We start from the raw sequence: 15,651 nt of genomic DNA on the forward strand, positions 1-15,651 counted from the left end.
ATATGATAGGGAATATTCAAAATGAGGTGCAGGTAGTAGATCTAGTTGAGTATCATACCTATTTGGAAATTTTTATTGCACTTCCAAAATTTCAAGATATTGCGTACTTTTTTTCGAACAGAAAAGTTATCATTGACGTAAATAATCCTTTTTTTAGCAGATTTTCAATCTTTTCAGAATATTGTTGCTTTTATATCATAAAGTATTTGATTTTGTAAATTTTAATAAAATTTTTGAACATAATCAAAATTTTTGTCATTCCACATTTCCATCCAAGCTCTAACTTTTCTGCCTAACAAGGTTAATATTTTATTTTTTATTGCCATTAATATTTTTATTAACGAGACTTTCAGCCCGAGGCTGGTTCATCTCGGATCGATATTTTATGTAACTAGATCAAGGTTACGGAAAATGTTATACTTGTGCATTATTCAATATTTCAAATTAAAAATGATGATAGAAGATCGAATACGATTGAAATACTGCTTAATACCGCGTCCTTCAAATGCCGACTAAGGAAGAACAAATGGTTGATATAAACCTGAGTGGCATTGAAATTTTCCATCAGTAAGTTTGATGGGAGGTACGTTTGGCCGAATGGACATTTAGCATATAGAAGATAGGCTTAAAAAACTGTTCTTCTGAGTTATGCTGTTTATATAGTTAATAGCACTAAGCTTCTAATATTTCAATCAAAATTACTTGGACACTTTCATGATTCACTTGACATTGGGGGTTATAGTTGGTCGAATTATAATAAACTATGCAATAAAAAAATACTTCAATACCGCGCAACTTATTGTCAAATATAAACTCTGTGGCTTTCAAAAAGCCTCCTGAATCAAAAAAGCTAAGAAAAAGATCCGACACCCCACAATTCTTTGAAGAAAGCATGCATGACTTCATGAACGATTCAATGAAAACATTAAATTCGCGATAAATGAATCGTCGAAAAACATAACAGGTGGTCTTTTTTCACGTCGTTTTTTTAATAACGCGGTTTTTCGTATTTTTTAAATAACGCGATTTTTTTACGCGGGACGTCGACCGACGTAAAAAAAAACTTAGGGTACACTCTAGCTAAGATCTATCCGGCCATTTTTGAAGGTTTGGTTTGTAAATAAAGTCTGTTCTAAGAAGTAAGATAAATTTTTACTCTCAAATAGAACATTTAATAATTATTCTTTGTTTCGCGTTTTGGTGTTAAATACAAGGAGCTATTGTGCTTTATATCAGGAGTGTTTGGTTAATAAAACGAATTTCGAAGACAAAGAGAATAATAAGGATGCATATTTTAAAACGTAGTGTTCTACAATAGAAGATAAACATCTAATTATCCACCACAGAGTATGAACTAAATGAGAATTAACAAGATATTCAAAAATAATACTAAACATTTAAACCTTTAGTTTATAACAATGAACTTTCACCAATAACTTACTATTACAAAATACATGGAACTCTATGAAAGATTAAGTTTTGTCCAAGCTTTTTCCACTTGAACCAATATTATGATACTGACATGAAGTTGTTCTGGTGATGACCTAACTTAAAACTTAGCCTAAATTAAAAAAAAGGCCTATTCCTAATTTTCTCCCGAAAATTTATCTCGAAAAAGTTGAAAAAAAGTGACTTTATGACGAAAAAAGTGACTTAAGTTGAAATGGCTTCAAAAAAGAGACTTTAAAGTGACTGGCCTTAAAAAAGTGACCAAGTCACTAAAAAGTGACTCGCTACCAGCCTTGAAATTATACCGCGTACCGTTGGTTTGACCACATTTAATCTGAACACTAATTTGTACCCCGCTAATTTGCACATCGTCCAGATTAAAAATGGTTCAAACGTCATTTAGCTCATGGAACGGAGTAAAATGAAATGGAACACTGTGGAACGAAACGCAGAATCAAAACAAAACAGAGAAAGAGGTAACCAGAAACACGTTTCTAGGGTGACTAGATGTTCAAATTAAAAATGAACCCCGATGGTTTGCATGAGGTACCGTTCAAATTAGCGGGGGTGCACGGTATTCATGTCAAACAGTATCCTTTTGCTATACCAAAGACGAAATAAAGAGCTCCATCCTCCCAGGTGCCCAAAATTTTGTGTAAAATGTGAATCGCAGTGAAAGGTGTACTGCGATCTGTCAAACCTGGGTACCTTACCTTACACCAAGGGGGCACATGCTTTACTAGAAGTGGTACCCGATCTGAACCCGACTACTATGTCTCTATTCATCTCTGGTAACACCTCTTTGATTTGAGCAAAAACATAAAAAATAGGATACTTCTGATCTTACATAAGCTCTTAAATTTCAAAGAAAGAATCTCATGGAAAATTGTTCTCGTGTAGTCCAAATATTCCGGGTCTTTGATTGAATTGTTCCTTCCTTATTTCGTTTCCTCCAATCTCTCCATTTTTTTTTCTTTTATTTGACGAAGTTTGAATTGAAGGAACTAAACATCTTAGACCTGCGAGTACACAGCGGAACAAAAATAACCTTTTTGCGTGTCTCAATGATCAAATCCGTTGACGTTTTCAGAAATGTTCCAGCACGTCACAATTTTGTGCTGCAGGTCGTCAAATTTGTAGATAACGCTGCTCTTATTGATGTTTGGATGAAATTTAAACTATGATTCATTGATTTTTTTGACGTTGGATAACGTCTTACGGCAACATACTGGGGTACAATTTCGAAAAACGAAAAATCGCTCGCGTCACGAAAAGTGGTTAGATTTTGACTGTTAATAACTTACTAACGCCCGAATAGATTTTCAAGATTCTTGCACCAATCGATTGGAAATCTTTCTACGAATCGACTCCAATAATGAAAACTATTGATTTTCATGATTGAACTGTTTATAATTAGGTAAATATCGGGGCATGTCTTATTTTCCATAGAAAAGCACATTTTTCTTGCTGTTATAAGGTTTTGGCGTTTTGAAGTTTACATGTACCGTAAAACGGGGTAACTTTGATATTTTTTTTTTTTCGAAGAAAACGAATCTCTGTGCTTGCTGTGGCAAAGAATTATAATTTTCATTTTTAAAACTACTACTGGCATCCTAGCTATCGATTGCAGTTGATAGATTGCCAAACGATTTATTTTGAATGCATAGATCATTTTTCGTATAATCGAAAGTCGGTTTTCTGTTTTGGGGTAACTTTGATAATCGAACAAAATTGAATGGATTACGGAACATTTATAGGGCATTGCATACCTCTAGACGTTTAACCTTATATGGAAATTACTGACTTAGATTACAAAAATGATCCCAGTTTGTGAAAATGCTTTTCGCTAAGAGATTTGAGACCAAATTCAAGTTATATGATAACTAGGCTTTCAAAGATAAGTGACCAACTATTCATAACTACATCAAATAGTGATCGAAGAACAGATTGTTTGTAAGCGTTTCGAAAATGCTAAAATCGTATCAATTTTTAATGTTCGTATATGAAGCCTCAAATGCTCTCGATTCAAATGAAAATAGCTCTTACATTCGCTTTGCTTAACCGATTAACAGAAATAATGATAACGTACTATCAAAGTTACCCGCATTATCAAAGATACCCCGTTTTACGGTACACGACGAAAAACGTGTCAAATGTACAAATTGAAATTGAAACTGCGAAAAGAAATCACGTGCTCCGGTTGAGATCGAAATTGGCATTCATTAAAAGTTTAAAAGTGGCAGTATGAAAAAATATGCCTAAAATTGAAACTAAGTTCATCTGAAATCTTAACATGAGTACATAAGAAATAAATCAGATGATGTCCAAAATAGATTATGGTTTTTGTTCAGTTGATATTATTTGTCCATCTGATGAAACGCACTGGATCATCGCATGTATGCATACTTGCAGGCGTATTCCGTGGATCAGATGATATTTGTTTGCATTAAGGTGAAGATGAATCGTGAAATTATCACTAATATGCACATCCAATAGGCGAAAAAATGCATAACTCACATGTAAACTCTTAAAATTTTATGATATGACCGTCTTTTTAAGAAACCATTGTATGGATATTGACATAACGCCCCTGTTCGAATTATATTCACAAGAGGGTGTCCAAAATGTATAACAGACAGGCGTTGAAACGCTAAGTATTTTGGAAGCTAATGCTACAGTTTTTAAGCTTTTGCTCCCCAGATACCTTAAGTACAATGAGACGTTAAGCATATAAGTACCATTACGTAATAAAATATTAGTATCTAGTGTAGTTAATCGATCGCCGTTTCCAGACATATGCTTAGCCGGTCCAAAATACATAATTCACCCTATTGGTGAATGGATGTGATTGATTCGCGTATCTGTCAAAGATAAGCATTTAAGACGGAATTAAAAGATACAAGGGTACTCCAATCTACTTTAAAGTTTCTCTATTGAGATTCTGCTCAAAGGATTCGAATTTTTTAATGTAGAGGAGCACTACTGGTTTGCCTCTACATTTCCCCGGATACCACGACAAAGCAGGAGAAGTTCTTCATGGCGCGGAACTTCTTCGAATATCAAAAGGAGATCATGCCAATCATCAGTTGCCTGTCACGATGATTCAACATCGATTTGAGCAAAGAGAAGAACATGGAGTTGGCGGACTTCATGGAGAAGGACCTCAACCACAAACTGGCTTCGGAACCCACCAAAGCAACCAATCTTTGTGGATCATGCGTGGACCTAAAGTTCAACCGGAATATTTGTTTGGGGAGCAAGAGTTACCGCTCATGCTTCTTCTTCCATCGACCGAATCTATCGGTGTTGAAGTGAACCAACCAAATAATAACATAATAATAATCCATAATAGGTCAGAATTGACATGCAACAAATCTTTCATAAGTTCTCAAGCCAGGAAATAGAAGAAGCTAACGTTATCCAACGTCAACTTGACAGTTGTATCTCGGAAACAACCTCTTACTTTTTTTTTACGATTCAATCCTTCGGAAATGTAGAATAGGACTGTGTGAGACATAATATGCCTTAAATTGCTCGATACAATAATATGCCTTAAATTGCTACATACAAAATTGATTGTTTCTTCTATTTGCCCAAATACTACACTTTTCTAAATCATCAAAAAGTAGCTTTTCAGTTACGTAATTATCACAAATTTGTTTGTATTATTTAGCACTTTGGCAGCTTGATTAATAATGAACTCTTTTAAAAGCACGGCCTTCTCAGCGTAATGCTCAACTACTACATATCCTTTTCTTCGACAGATGTGCTTTTGCTCTAGATTGACTAGATGATATTTTGGCGTGTTAAAGACATATTAAGAACTCCATCAGTTCCGATGTTTCTAATGCTATTCTTATGCCCGGTGTACGTTTTATTGAAACCATTGAAAAACACTTGGTTCAGTCTGTCTGAACAGCGACCATATAGGATAACTATTTTGCTCTAAGTAGACAACTTTTGTTTCACAGCTAAGTTCAAAATTCTAGTCTGGTTTGGTGGTCTGGCGCCATTGAATGTTGCTTTCGGAAATTAGCCTCAAATTTGGTTTTGACTATTTCCTACTACGTACACAGTTTTTTTGGACACGATTGGTTGGAATCACTAAGAGCGCTTCCTGTTGAAGCGAGGATTTGGTTTCGCTAGACCCAATAGATCGTATCCGTCCCCTCAACTGTTATTTTCAAATGACACGACAGCTAAAAACTGTCGTTAGAACTGCTCCCTTCAAAAGCGATCGTTTAGGCACATTTTTTTTATGTAAGTTATACTTGCCTTCCCAGCTGAATTACTCAGCCACTGATGTTATTCCTTATGTCTGTCTTTTCAGTTCAGTATTCTGAATTTGATTCTTTTAATAATATGGCCTTTTCCTGAGGTCTGCTTTTTCGATCGGATTATCATTCACTTGTCTCTTTCTCATTATAAGAAAAAGTTTTGCTTTACCGGCCATTTCCCTTGCCTTCTCCGACTGATTTTTCAACCGTCGTTAAGATGTCTCCCTCTCATGTGGCGAAACATACTTATTTTCATCCATGGTCGGATTTTCATCCACTATTTCTCCCTTATTTCACCGTTAAGGCGTCGCTCTACCATTAGGCGAGACATTTATCTGGCCCTCTCCGGTCGGATTTTCATCCGCCGTTAAGGGAGTCTCCCTATTTTTAGGCGAGACTTTTCGTTCTCCCTCATACCTGATCCAATCAGATGTTATCCGTCGGAAATACAGGTGTACCTTATAGTTACCCTTAATCGATGAGTTCAGAATCAACTTGAGGTCCGTTCCGTTCCTATATGGATTCCGGCCGTGGGTTCTTACTCGTCGCCAATGTGGTACTTCTTGACTTGACAGCTTGATTAAAAATGAACTCTTTTAAAAGCACGGCCTGCTCAGTGTAATGCTTAACTACCTGGAAAACTTGTATGCAAGTTGGCTGAAATCAATAAACACTGCATTTTTTTCGTTGTCTCAAAAACTAGACACGCTGACATTTTCGAAAGCGACGAAAAAACAAGTTGTTTGTATGTTTTTAAAACGATTTTAGAATTATTTTGTTCAGTTACAACAAAACTTCTTGAACAATGGCAGAATTTCAAAAATTCAAGCGGAGTTCGTTAGTTTTTGAATATCTATTAAAGGCTTCAGCACAGATTCAAGAATTTAAATGAGATATCGAGTAAAAAATCAGTTCACCTGCGATTCAAGGGACAATCGAGGTAGTCATGAAATCGTCTATGATTCTATAACTAGATGACGAGGTATGGTATATCAAGTTATGGAAAGTTCACTGTATTACATCTTGTGGAACGTGAGGAAGCTTCCATTTTTGTCCTATCCAACGGATCGTCTAGGGTCGGCAACCGTTATTACGCGAGCTGCTACATGCTCAATACATGCTTTTTATCACTATTGGATGCCATTTTGATAAAGAATCAGTTGAAGTAGCGCTTCTAGACATTACAGTAGACGCTTCCATTTCATTGGGCTGATTCAGTTTGAGGTGAGAGATCCTAAAAACTTACAGATTGAATAGATCAAGAGTTCGAAAAGGCTTGTTTTCAGTTTTTTTGTAAGCTCTTGAAATTCTGATAAAACATTTTTGAAACAGTGATCAAAAACTCTCTTTTAAATGTGCATTTATTATTCCATGCGGTTTCATATTAAACTGCATGGAGGTCCAAAAAATGTGACTGTCTAATTTTTTGGTATTTTTAACTCTTTTCTAAACAGTATTCTATAGTTAACAATCCATTAGTCAATGTTTGGTTATTTGATATGAACTTATTGAACTGAATTGATTAATGCGCTTTCTTCAAACAGATTTTAAAAATATTTCTGTTCCAAAGCTCGACTTGTGTGTTAAATAAAAGTTGTAAGTACCTACAGTGTTTGAATTATAAGAAGTCAAACATACATTTTCAATTCTTTCATCAGCCAATACAGTTTTGAGTAGAATATTCTTTTTCATTAATTTTCGGGCGGAACTCCGTTGAACTTTCTTCTAAATCAAAATGTTCCTATAGTCCAACCGCTTCCTTCTCTAACTTTCAAGCCTCCTTCCGTATGATCTGTAAACTCTCGATCTTCTGATTGCCCATGTTCAAAATTCTCACTGAAATTTTTATATACTTGAGAGTACGAATGTTATCCCTAGGCATTTAAGGTACAAATGCATTCTTGACATAATTATCATTTGCCATCAAAGTTTTATCAAAAATAGGCACCTTTTCAAAGAATGGATAGAATTCTATTTATAATGATAAATGATCGTTATGCCAAATGGTCGTCATACAAATGGCCTGGTTCCTAGTTTTATATTATGACGGTCCCTTCAAACGCTTCAAACAGCCTTCAAAAATGTTTCTTTTCCATACATTGACCCTTTGTGTTATATTCATAATTATGGAAGTATGATAATTGTAAGAAAATTTTAAATTTAATACCGAAATCATACAAATAGAGCTTCTTTAATTTCTCCATAAGTTTTTTTTATACAGTTCTTATTGATTTCCGTGTGGAACTACTACGAACATTCTTTCGATTGAAATGTTCCTACATTCCAATCCTGATGCTGACGTCACCTTTTAATAATCTGCAGGGTGTCTACTACCTGGAAAAATCTGGAAAACCTGGAATTATCAGGGAATTTTATTTAACCTGGAAAAAACCTGGAATTCTCAGGGAATTTCGATAACAATCAGGGAAATTATTTTGAGGTAGTAATTCATGATAGAATATGTTCACGACAAAGAATATTTGCGTCCCAGAGCTACCATTATTTGCCAGAAAGCACTCTTCATTCGAAAAAAAATTCGGCTGCGCCGCTCTCAAAACACTATATGAGCTGTTCAGTGAGGATCCTTTCAAGTATCAAATTTTATCAGCTTACCAAAAAATGATTGATGTTTTTAATGTCTCTATATTTATTTAGTAAACAACTTACATATTTAGAGCTGATAGCAGGTTTCTTTTAAGATACAATTTTCATGCAAGTCTCTGAAAAGCCTCTATTTTTGATGGAAGGTGTCTGAAGTCTCTATTTTAATGAAAATAGTCTCTAAAGTTTTTTTTTCCTTATATTGCTTGCAAATAATTTAGATGCAAAATTTCTTCTCATATTTCTCGAGAACAGTTTCAGGAATTATCATTGTGGTTGCTCCAGAGATTTTATCAGGAATTCTTCAAGAAAATACTCTACCAATTTTTTCAGCAATTTTTCATAGAATGCTTACCGGAATTCCTCAAAAATTTGCTCCAGGAAATACTTGAGCATTTCAACGTTACTACCTCTAGTAATTTTCTCAGGGAGTACTTTGAACAAAGTCTATCCTAGGACTTCCTCCAAATATTTTTTCACTAACTTTTCAACCGAGTTCTACAGAACTTAATCTAAGAGATTTCCAAAGTTTCCTACAGAATTTCATTCAAGAAAACCCGACTAGAATTTTACCTGTGTTTTATTACTAAGTTTCTTAAGATTTTTTCTAGGAATGTCTCCAGCGTTTCGTCCACGGAATTTTGGAGTTCATCCAAACCTTTTCCAATCAATTTCTCAAAAAATCCCCATAGAATATTGAAAAGTTCAATAAGGTTCCACAACAGCATTTTTTATAAGATTCCTACACATTCTTTTATGAATATCGTCCTGTTTTTTCTAGGAGTTGCTTTACAATATCCTGCGAGATATGTTTTTTTATATTTTTCAATCATCTTAGCAATAATTGAGCCATAATCTTGGAATTTCAAGAGTGAGTCTTGCTGAAAATCCTTTTTCATCAAGGCTGACCTAAGAAATTACATAAGTAACTGTAACATAAGGTACCCTAAAATTTGCTTTAGGAATACTTCACGAATTTTTCTGAATAATTTCTCAGCTTACTGTAAAATTTCATTCCAATATCCTTGGAGAAAACTCCTGAAAACTTCTTTGAGAAATCTCTTAGAATTAATAGAGGAATTTCCGAAGAAATCTTAGGAGCATTCTCTGGAGTAATTCTTCAAGGTATCATCAGAGAAATTTGCAATTAAAATCTTAAAAAAAATCTAGTCAACAATTTTGTAGAAAATCCTGAGAAATTCTTAGCGACATTTGGAGAAGTTTCTAGTTGAATATTATAACATGTTTTAAACGGGAGTCTTGGAGGATGTTCAAGTAAAACTGATTGGTGTATCACCGGATAAAATCCTAGAGGACTAAGGACTTTTGCGAAAAATATCTGAAATAATATATTGCAATTTCTGATGGAAGACTTGATGTATTGTTTGTGATATTTTTTGAAAAAAAAACCAGGTTCTATTTTGAGACATCCAAAACAAAATTTTTGGAGGAATTCCTTAGGAAATTCTTGGAGAGTTAAAATCTCAAATAAAGATATCAATCAATCCCTATCGTAATGTCGTTATAATACATCGAAGAATGTTTGTCCTTTACTGGCGTATACCAGATTTGTTGGTTTGTCGTCGTAATGTCACGAGAAATTTGAAAAAAAAAAAAAATTATCTGAGAAATGTCAGGTTTGATCAAACTGTTTTATCGTGGTTCCTGTTAGGTTTCGTTTTGTTTTTTTTTTTATTACTGTTTCGTCTCGTTTTGATTACTTTTTAGTCTCTTTTATTGGAAAGAGGTTTCTAAATTTCCTATTCATATTGCTTCATGTACAATTTTTAAACTTTTATGAAAATATTTGATTTCAGAACAAACGATTTTCGAAAAGTATTCTGGAATTTGAACAACTTTAAATTCAATATTTTGTTACAATCATGATTAATTTAGAACTTTTTCGAAGGAAGTGAAAAAAATCATCATTCATTTAAATTATCACAGTTAAATGTTATACAGTCGAACGCAATTACCCAGGGGCTTGATAAACCGTGTTTCTATTACCTGAAAAAAAAAAAAGGATCGGGATCCAAAAATTTTACGGATTATTTATATTAATTTAGATGGTTTTATATCTACTTAAATATGTAGCAGACCATTAACACGATTGATTCAATTTGAGATATTTTAAAGAATTTAGCTTTTATGCAGGTCAGAACTGTATGATCACATTGATAAGCTTAGTGTTCATTTTAAAATATTGCCACAAATCCAAATAAAGTTTTACTTTTGCGCCCATGAAGCTGTCTTAGCGATCCAAACGACCGATGGAAATGAATGGTACATAATTTGTGCTTAAAATACTTTCAAGAAGAAGCATTGATATACTTGAGAGTTCCGTTCAGTTCACAAGCTCTTACAAACGAAATAAAAAACATCATCATTGGCAAATACAATTCATTTGAATAAAACATAAGCTTTGGTATTGTTAGCATCTTCTTATTGTAATATTGGATATTGGAATAGTTTCAACATGCTTTAAATAATCTTTAGAAGTGTATAAATAGCTATTAAATTGAAAACATTTCAAAATTTGTCATTAGTTTGCTTTTAGGCCATTTCTTCACCTTCGCTTAAGCCGTAAACCACGTTTACCCAAATAATTAAACTAGATTTTAAAACCTAAGATGGGGTGAAGAAATCGGCCCTTAGACATATAAAATTAGAGTATTTCTTGAACCTGGATTTTTTTTGTAAAGCCTGTTAAAAAACCTGGAAATATCAGGGAATTTCATTTCGATATACGAGTAGACACCCTGATCTGGATATCCTGTTGAAAATTTGCATTGAAAATGTAATTTTTTAGGGTAGTCTTCTACACTAACAAATACAATTTGAATCTTTGGAAAAATACTCATCAACCTGCAAAATGATATTCGAAGCCCTTTAATCAAGACCAGGGCTGAGCGGTTCCATTTGAATTCGAATGTCGGTTTACTTTTGTATTTTTTGATTTGGATGAAATTTTGCACATGCTTTCTTTATGCCCAAAAATGCCTTTTTACATCATCGGCTCGCCATTTTGACTCTAGCCTTACTTTTGAGAAGGGCCTAAGAAAAAAATCCTTAATAATTTTCAAAAATTATAACTTAGAAACGGTTTGTCCGATCAGTTTGGAGTCTTCCGCAAAGTTTTAGGTTATTGTTGGGACTATCTGAAAAAAAAATATACACTGTAAAAAAAAATGTTGTAATTTTTTATATATCGAAAATAAAGCTTAAAAATCAATTTTCTCAAAAATCGTATTTTTGATTTTTTTTTTATTTTTTATTTTTTTATATGTTAAAGTAGACAAAAAATGAAGTCTTTTGCACAGTGGGTCAAGATGGAAAAATCATGGACAAAAAAGTTATGATTTTTTAAAAAAAGGTGAATTTGTTGAAAATGGTCATAATAAACTTTTTAAATATTTTTAAACTCGATTTTATGAAAGTACGCAAAATTAACAACAAAGCAGCACTGATCAAGACTATAATTTTAATAAATTTTAAATTCTCTTAACGACTGTTGGAAATTGGAAAAATTGATACAGAAGATTAGATGGAGGTTCCAAGATCAAAGCATAGAAATCAAATCATTCAGATTGTTATTGGTTGCAAAATTTTACCAGCTTGTGGCATTTTGAAGAGGTATAATCTTATAAAAGCACAGTCATTCAATAAGATCACACATAAATATAAATGGGTTCGAATTCCGGTTGCAACTTTCATCGACTTCTCAGGTCAAAACGGTCAATATGGTCCTAAATTTTTTGAACATGTGTTTCTGGCCTAAATTTAAGCGTTTGGTACTAAAATTGGGACAGGGCTTTAAAACCCTCTCGCCAAAGAAAGCTTTCAGTTAGTGTCTGGAAGATTTTATCGTACACTTAGTTGAGAAGCAGAACTCCATAAGCAATTAAAAGTTTGTTTTTTACTTAAGCTTCTTCTTCATGTTGGCATTAACGTCCTCACTGAGACAGAGCCTGCTTCTCAGCTTCGTATTCTTATGAGCACTTCCACTGTTATCAACTGAGAGCTTGATTTACCAATGTTGCCATTTTCGCATTCGTGTATCGTGTGACAAGTACAATGATACTCCATGCCAAGGGAAGTCATGGAAATTTCCATTACGAAAAGATCCAGGACTGGCCGGGATTCGAACCTGTAGCATGGCTTAGCTTTGTAGCCGCGGACTCGGCTAAGGAAGGCCCCTTTTACTTAATTTGACTCAAGCAGTGAACTCAAAAGTTCAGTAGTAAATTTTGAGCTGAATACGAGAACATAAAGGATACCTGCAGAACTTGACTCTCGAAAAAATAATTCATGCACTTATCAACAACTAGAAAGTTCAGCACAAGTCGCACTTTTTCTCTACTTTTTGGTAAACTTCATTCTACTTAAGCATCTTCAATGAACTTTATGTGAACTAAAGTTTGGTTAATTATTTAAGTTGAGTTGCTTAAAACCTTGCCCTTTCATCTGAACTTTAGATTGCTTGCGTAAAACCAGAAAGAAGAACAGAAGGTCATTTTAAACGAATCTGGGTCATTTGGCTTTAATGTTTTATAAAAAAATGCACCTTTTCAAAGAAGGAAAAGAATTCTATTCGTTAATAAATATATATTATATTATTAGATGACTATTACGCTAAAAAATCGTCTAGTAAACTAGTCTGTAAATATTGAACAGTCCTCCATGCTTTCCTTAGAACTCGTTCAGCAATTGGTGAGATTACAGAACGCTGAATAATTGACTATTTATCCTATCTGTATTTGTTAAACAAACACTTCGACATGCTACACATTAGACTAATGTCGTTCGCCGTTCTATGTTTCCTTTTATTACGATTGACCAAAATTTGATTTTGAGTCAGTCAAAAGACATTGGCAAAGCCTCAAATGTAATTGGGTGAGATTTTCCAACAACCGTGCTTATTTACACATCTCAACAATTCATCATTTCATTAACCACCCGTTCTTTATCTCTCTTTCTCCGCCCACAGGTTTCGAGAACCACGATTCCGGCGTTGGCATCTACGCTCCCGATGCTGAGGCATACTCCGTGTTCTCGGATTTGTTCGACCCCATCATCGAGGACTACCACAAGGGCTTCAAGAAGACCGACAAGCACCCAGCCGCCGACTTCGGTGATGTTGCCTCGTTCGGCAATGTTGACCCCACTGGCGAGTTCGTCGTGTCGACCCGTGTCCGTTGCGGTCGCTCGATGGAGGGCTACCCCTTCAACCCGTGCCTGACCGAGGCCCAGTACAAGGAGATGGAAGACAAGGTTTCCTCCACCCTGTCCGCCCTGGAAGGTGAGCTGAAGGGCAAGTTCTACCCATTGACCGGTATGGACAAGGCCGTCCAGCAGCAGCTGATCGACGATCACTTCCTGTTCAAGGAGGGCGATCGCTTCCTGCAGGCCGCCAACGCTTGCCGTTTCTGGCCAACTGGACGTGGTATCTACCACAACGACAACAAGACCTTCCTGGTCTGGTGCAATGAGGAAGATCACCTCCGCATCATCTCCATGCAGATGGGTGGCGATCTGGGACAGGTCTACCGTCGTCTGGTCACCGCCGTCAACGACATCGAGAAGCGCATCCCATTCTCGCACCACGACCGTCTCGGTTTCCTGACCTTCTGCCCAACCAACCTGGGAACCACCATCCGCGCCTCGGTCCACATCAAGGTCCCGAAATTGGCCAAGGACTACGCCAAGCTGGAATCCATCGCCGACAAGTACAACCTGCAGGTCCGTGGCACCCGCGGCGAACACTCCGAAGCCGAGGGCGGTATCTATGACATCTCCAACAAGCGCCGCATGGGTCTGACCGAGTACCAGGCCGTCAAGGAGATGTACGATGGCATTTCTGAACTCATCAAGATTGAAAAGTCGCTGTAAATCAAAACTCCCCCTACTAATCCTACACTAACACAAAGCAAAAAGTAAAACGTTAAAATAAAAGCCAAAAAAAGTAATAAAACAAAATCGTTAAAATTTTGATTATTTTTTGAAATGTACACCACCATACAAAACACCACCCATTACTAAAACAAAGGCACATGCTCTATCGTTGGTACCCCACCGGAAGATCCTCTGGGTTCCTCGCTCTTCGCCAGTGCACATTGATGTTCTCCTCGCACTCCAAACTAGGAAGAAACCGTGTAGATCACAGTTTCGCTTCAGCTGAGCTGCCTGGCAGACGACAATTCGACCATCCCCTTCTCCAACAAACCTCTGCACTTCCGGGCAGGCCGAGACCCAGAGTGATCCCGATCAATCGTCTCACTCGATTTGCGGCAGCGGCTGCCTCGGCCAACGAGAAGCAGCCTCCGAGCCAATGCAAATCGATCGATGACGACGCAGGGTACCTCCATTTCATCCCACATTCTTTTGTGTAATTTAACTTTTCTCTGTGTAACTTCATCTTCGTAACTTTAAGAAACCGTTTGATTTCGATCTGCGCTGTTTTGTTGTATCACGTAGAGTTACTACACTTTATTGTCAGTTGTGTATTATTTTCATAAAATAGTCACTAACCAACAACCAAAGGGAATCCTACATTAAAGTAGAAGATTCGAAACAAAAGGAAAAAAATGAGAAGAAATGATAACGGAGAAGACGCATACGAATGAATGTTGCTTGTCAACAGTATTTTTGGTATGAAACAGAGTTGCATCGAACCAGTTCCCGCCGAAACAGGTCCCGATTGTGCACTCATAGCGTGGAAAGCGAATAAAGACGCCTGAAATTTCAAATTTACTCATTATTTTAAAGAATAAAAAAACTGATTAAAACATAGAAATGAAGTTGCTTTTCTTTGGGTGGAAGGTAATTTATAGGATTGAGCCTGCATTACACAAGTCGTCCATAAACTAATTGGTCATCTATGGGGGGATGGGGGGTCTAGACAATGACTAAGCTTCATACACATTTTACTTCTTTTCATAACTCGATAGATTTTTCAGTCCCTATATCGTGTTTTCCATAAATCGATGCCACCTGTAATGTAAATTCCTCTCCATAACTCGATATCAACCAAGTTAATTTTTCATATAGCCGTTAATTGAGCGGAAAAAATGATAAAGTATGCTTTTTTGTGTTATTGAATAATAACAAGAATTTATTTACAAATTTAGGACCCAACTCAAGCTTAAACCAGGCCGCCAAGATGTGTTCTTTAGAATTCCTATTTTATGCCATTGATGGCTAGTAGTAGGTAGTGCTATAAAACAGAGTATATATACACAGAGTTGCGCGACTTCAGTCATAGACTCTACTATAAAACTAAAGGGTGGTCTTTTCGGTTTTCTCAAATTGATGTACCACTCGTACG

At 35.7% G+C, this 15,651-nt stretch overlaps 1 protein-coding gene across 6 annotated transcripts in view; it reads left to right on the forward strand.

Moving 5' to 3' along the window:
* The window catches only part of LOC5571596 (arginine kinase), a 166,945-nt gene extending 151,828 nt beyond the window's left edge, over positions 1-15,117 (forward strand). For 4 of the 6 annotated variants that reach the window (XM_021841644.1, XM_021841642.1, XM_021841643.1 and 1 more), the window contains one exon: positions 13,315-14,898. In XM_021841644.1, coding sequence (XP_021697336.1) covers positions 13,315-14,216 — 902 coding nt within the window. In that variant the 3' untranslated portion in view covers positions 14,217-14,898. Of the gene's footprint in view, positions 1-13,314 lie in introns of all 6 variants that reach the window. The other 2 variants (XM_021841640.1, XM_001653673.2) reach the window with 2 other exon arrangements.
* Positions 15,118-15,651: the final 534 nt, after the last annotated feature.

The sequence above is a fragment of the Aedes aegypti genome, chromosome 2, assembly GCF_002204515.2.
Source record: "Aedes aegypti strain LVP_AGWG chromosome 2, AaegL5.0 Primary Assembly, whole genome shotgun sequence".
Classification (NCBI taxonomy): Eukaryota; Metazoa; Arthropoda; class Insecta; order Diptera; family Culicidae; genus Aedes; species Aedes aegypti.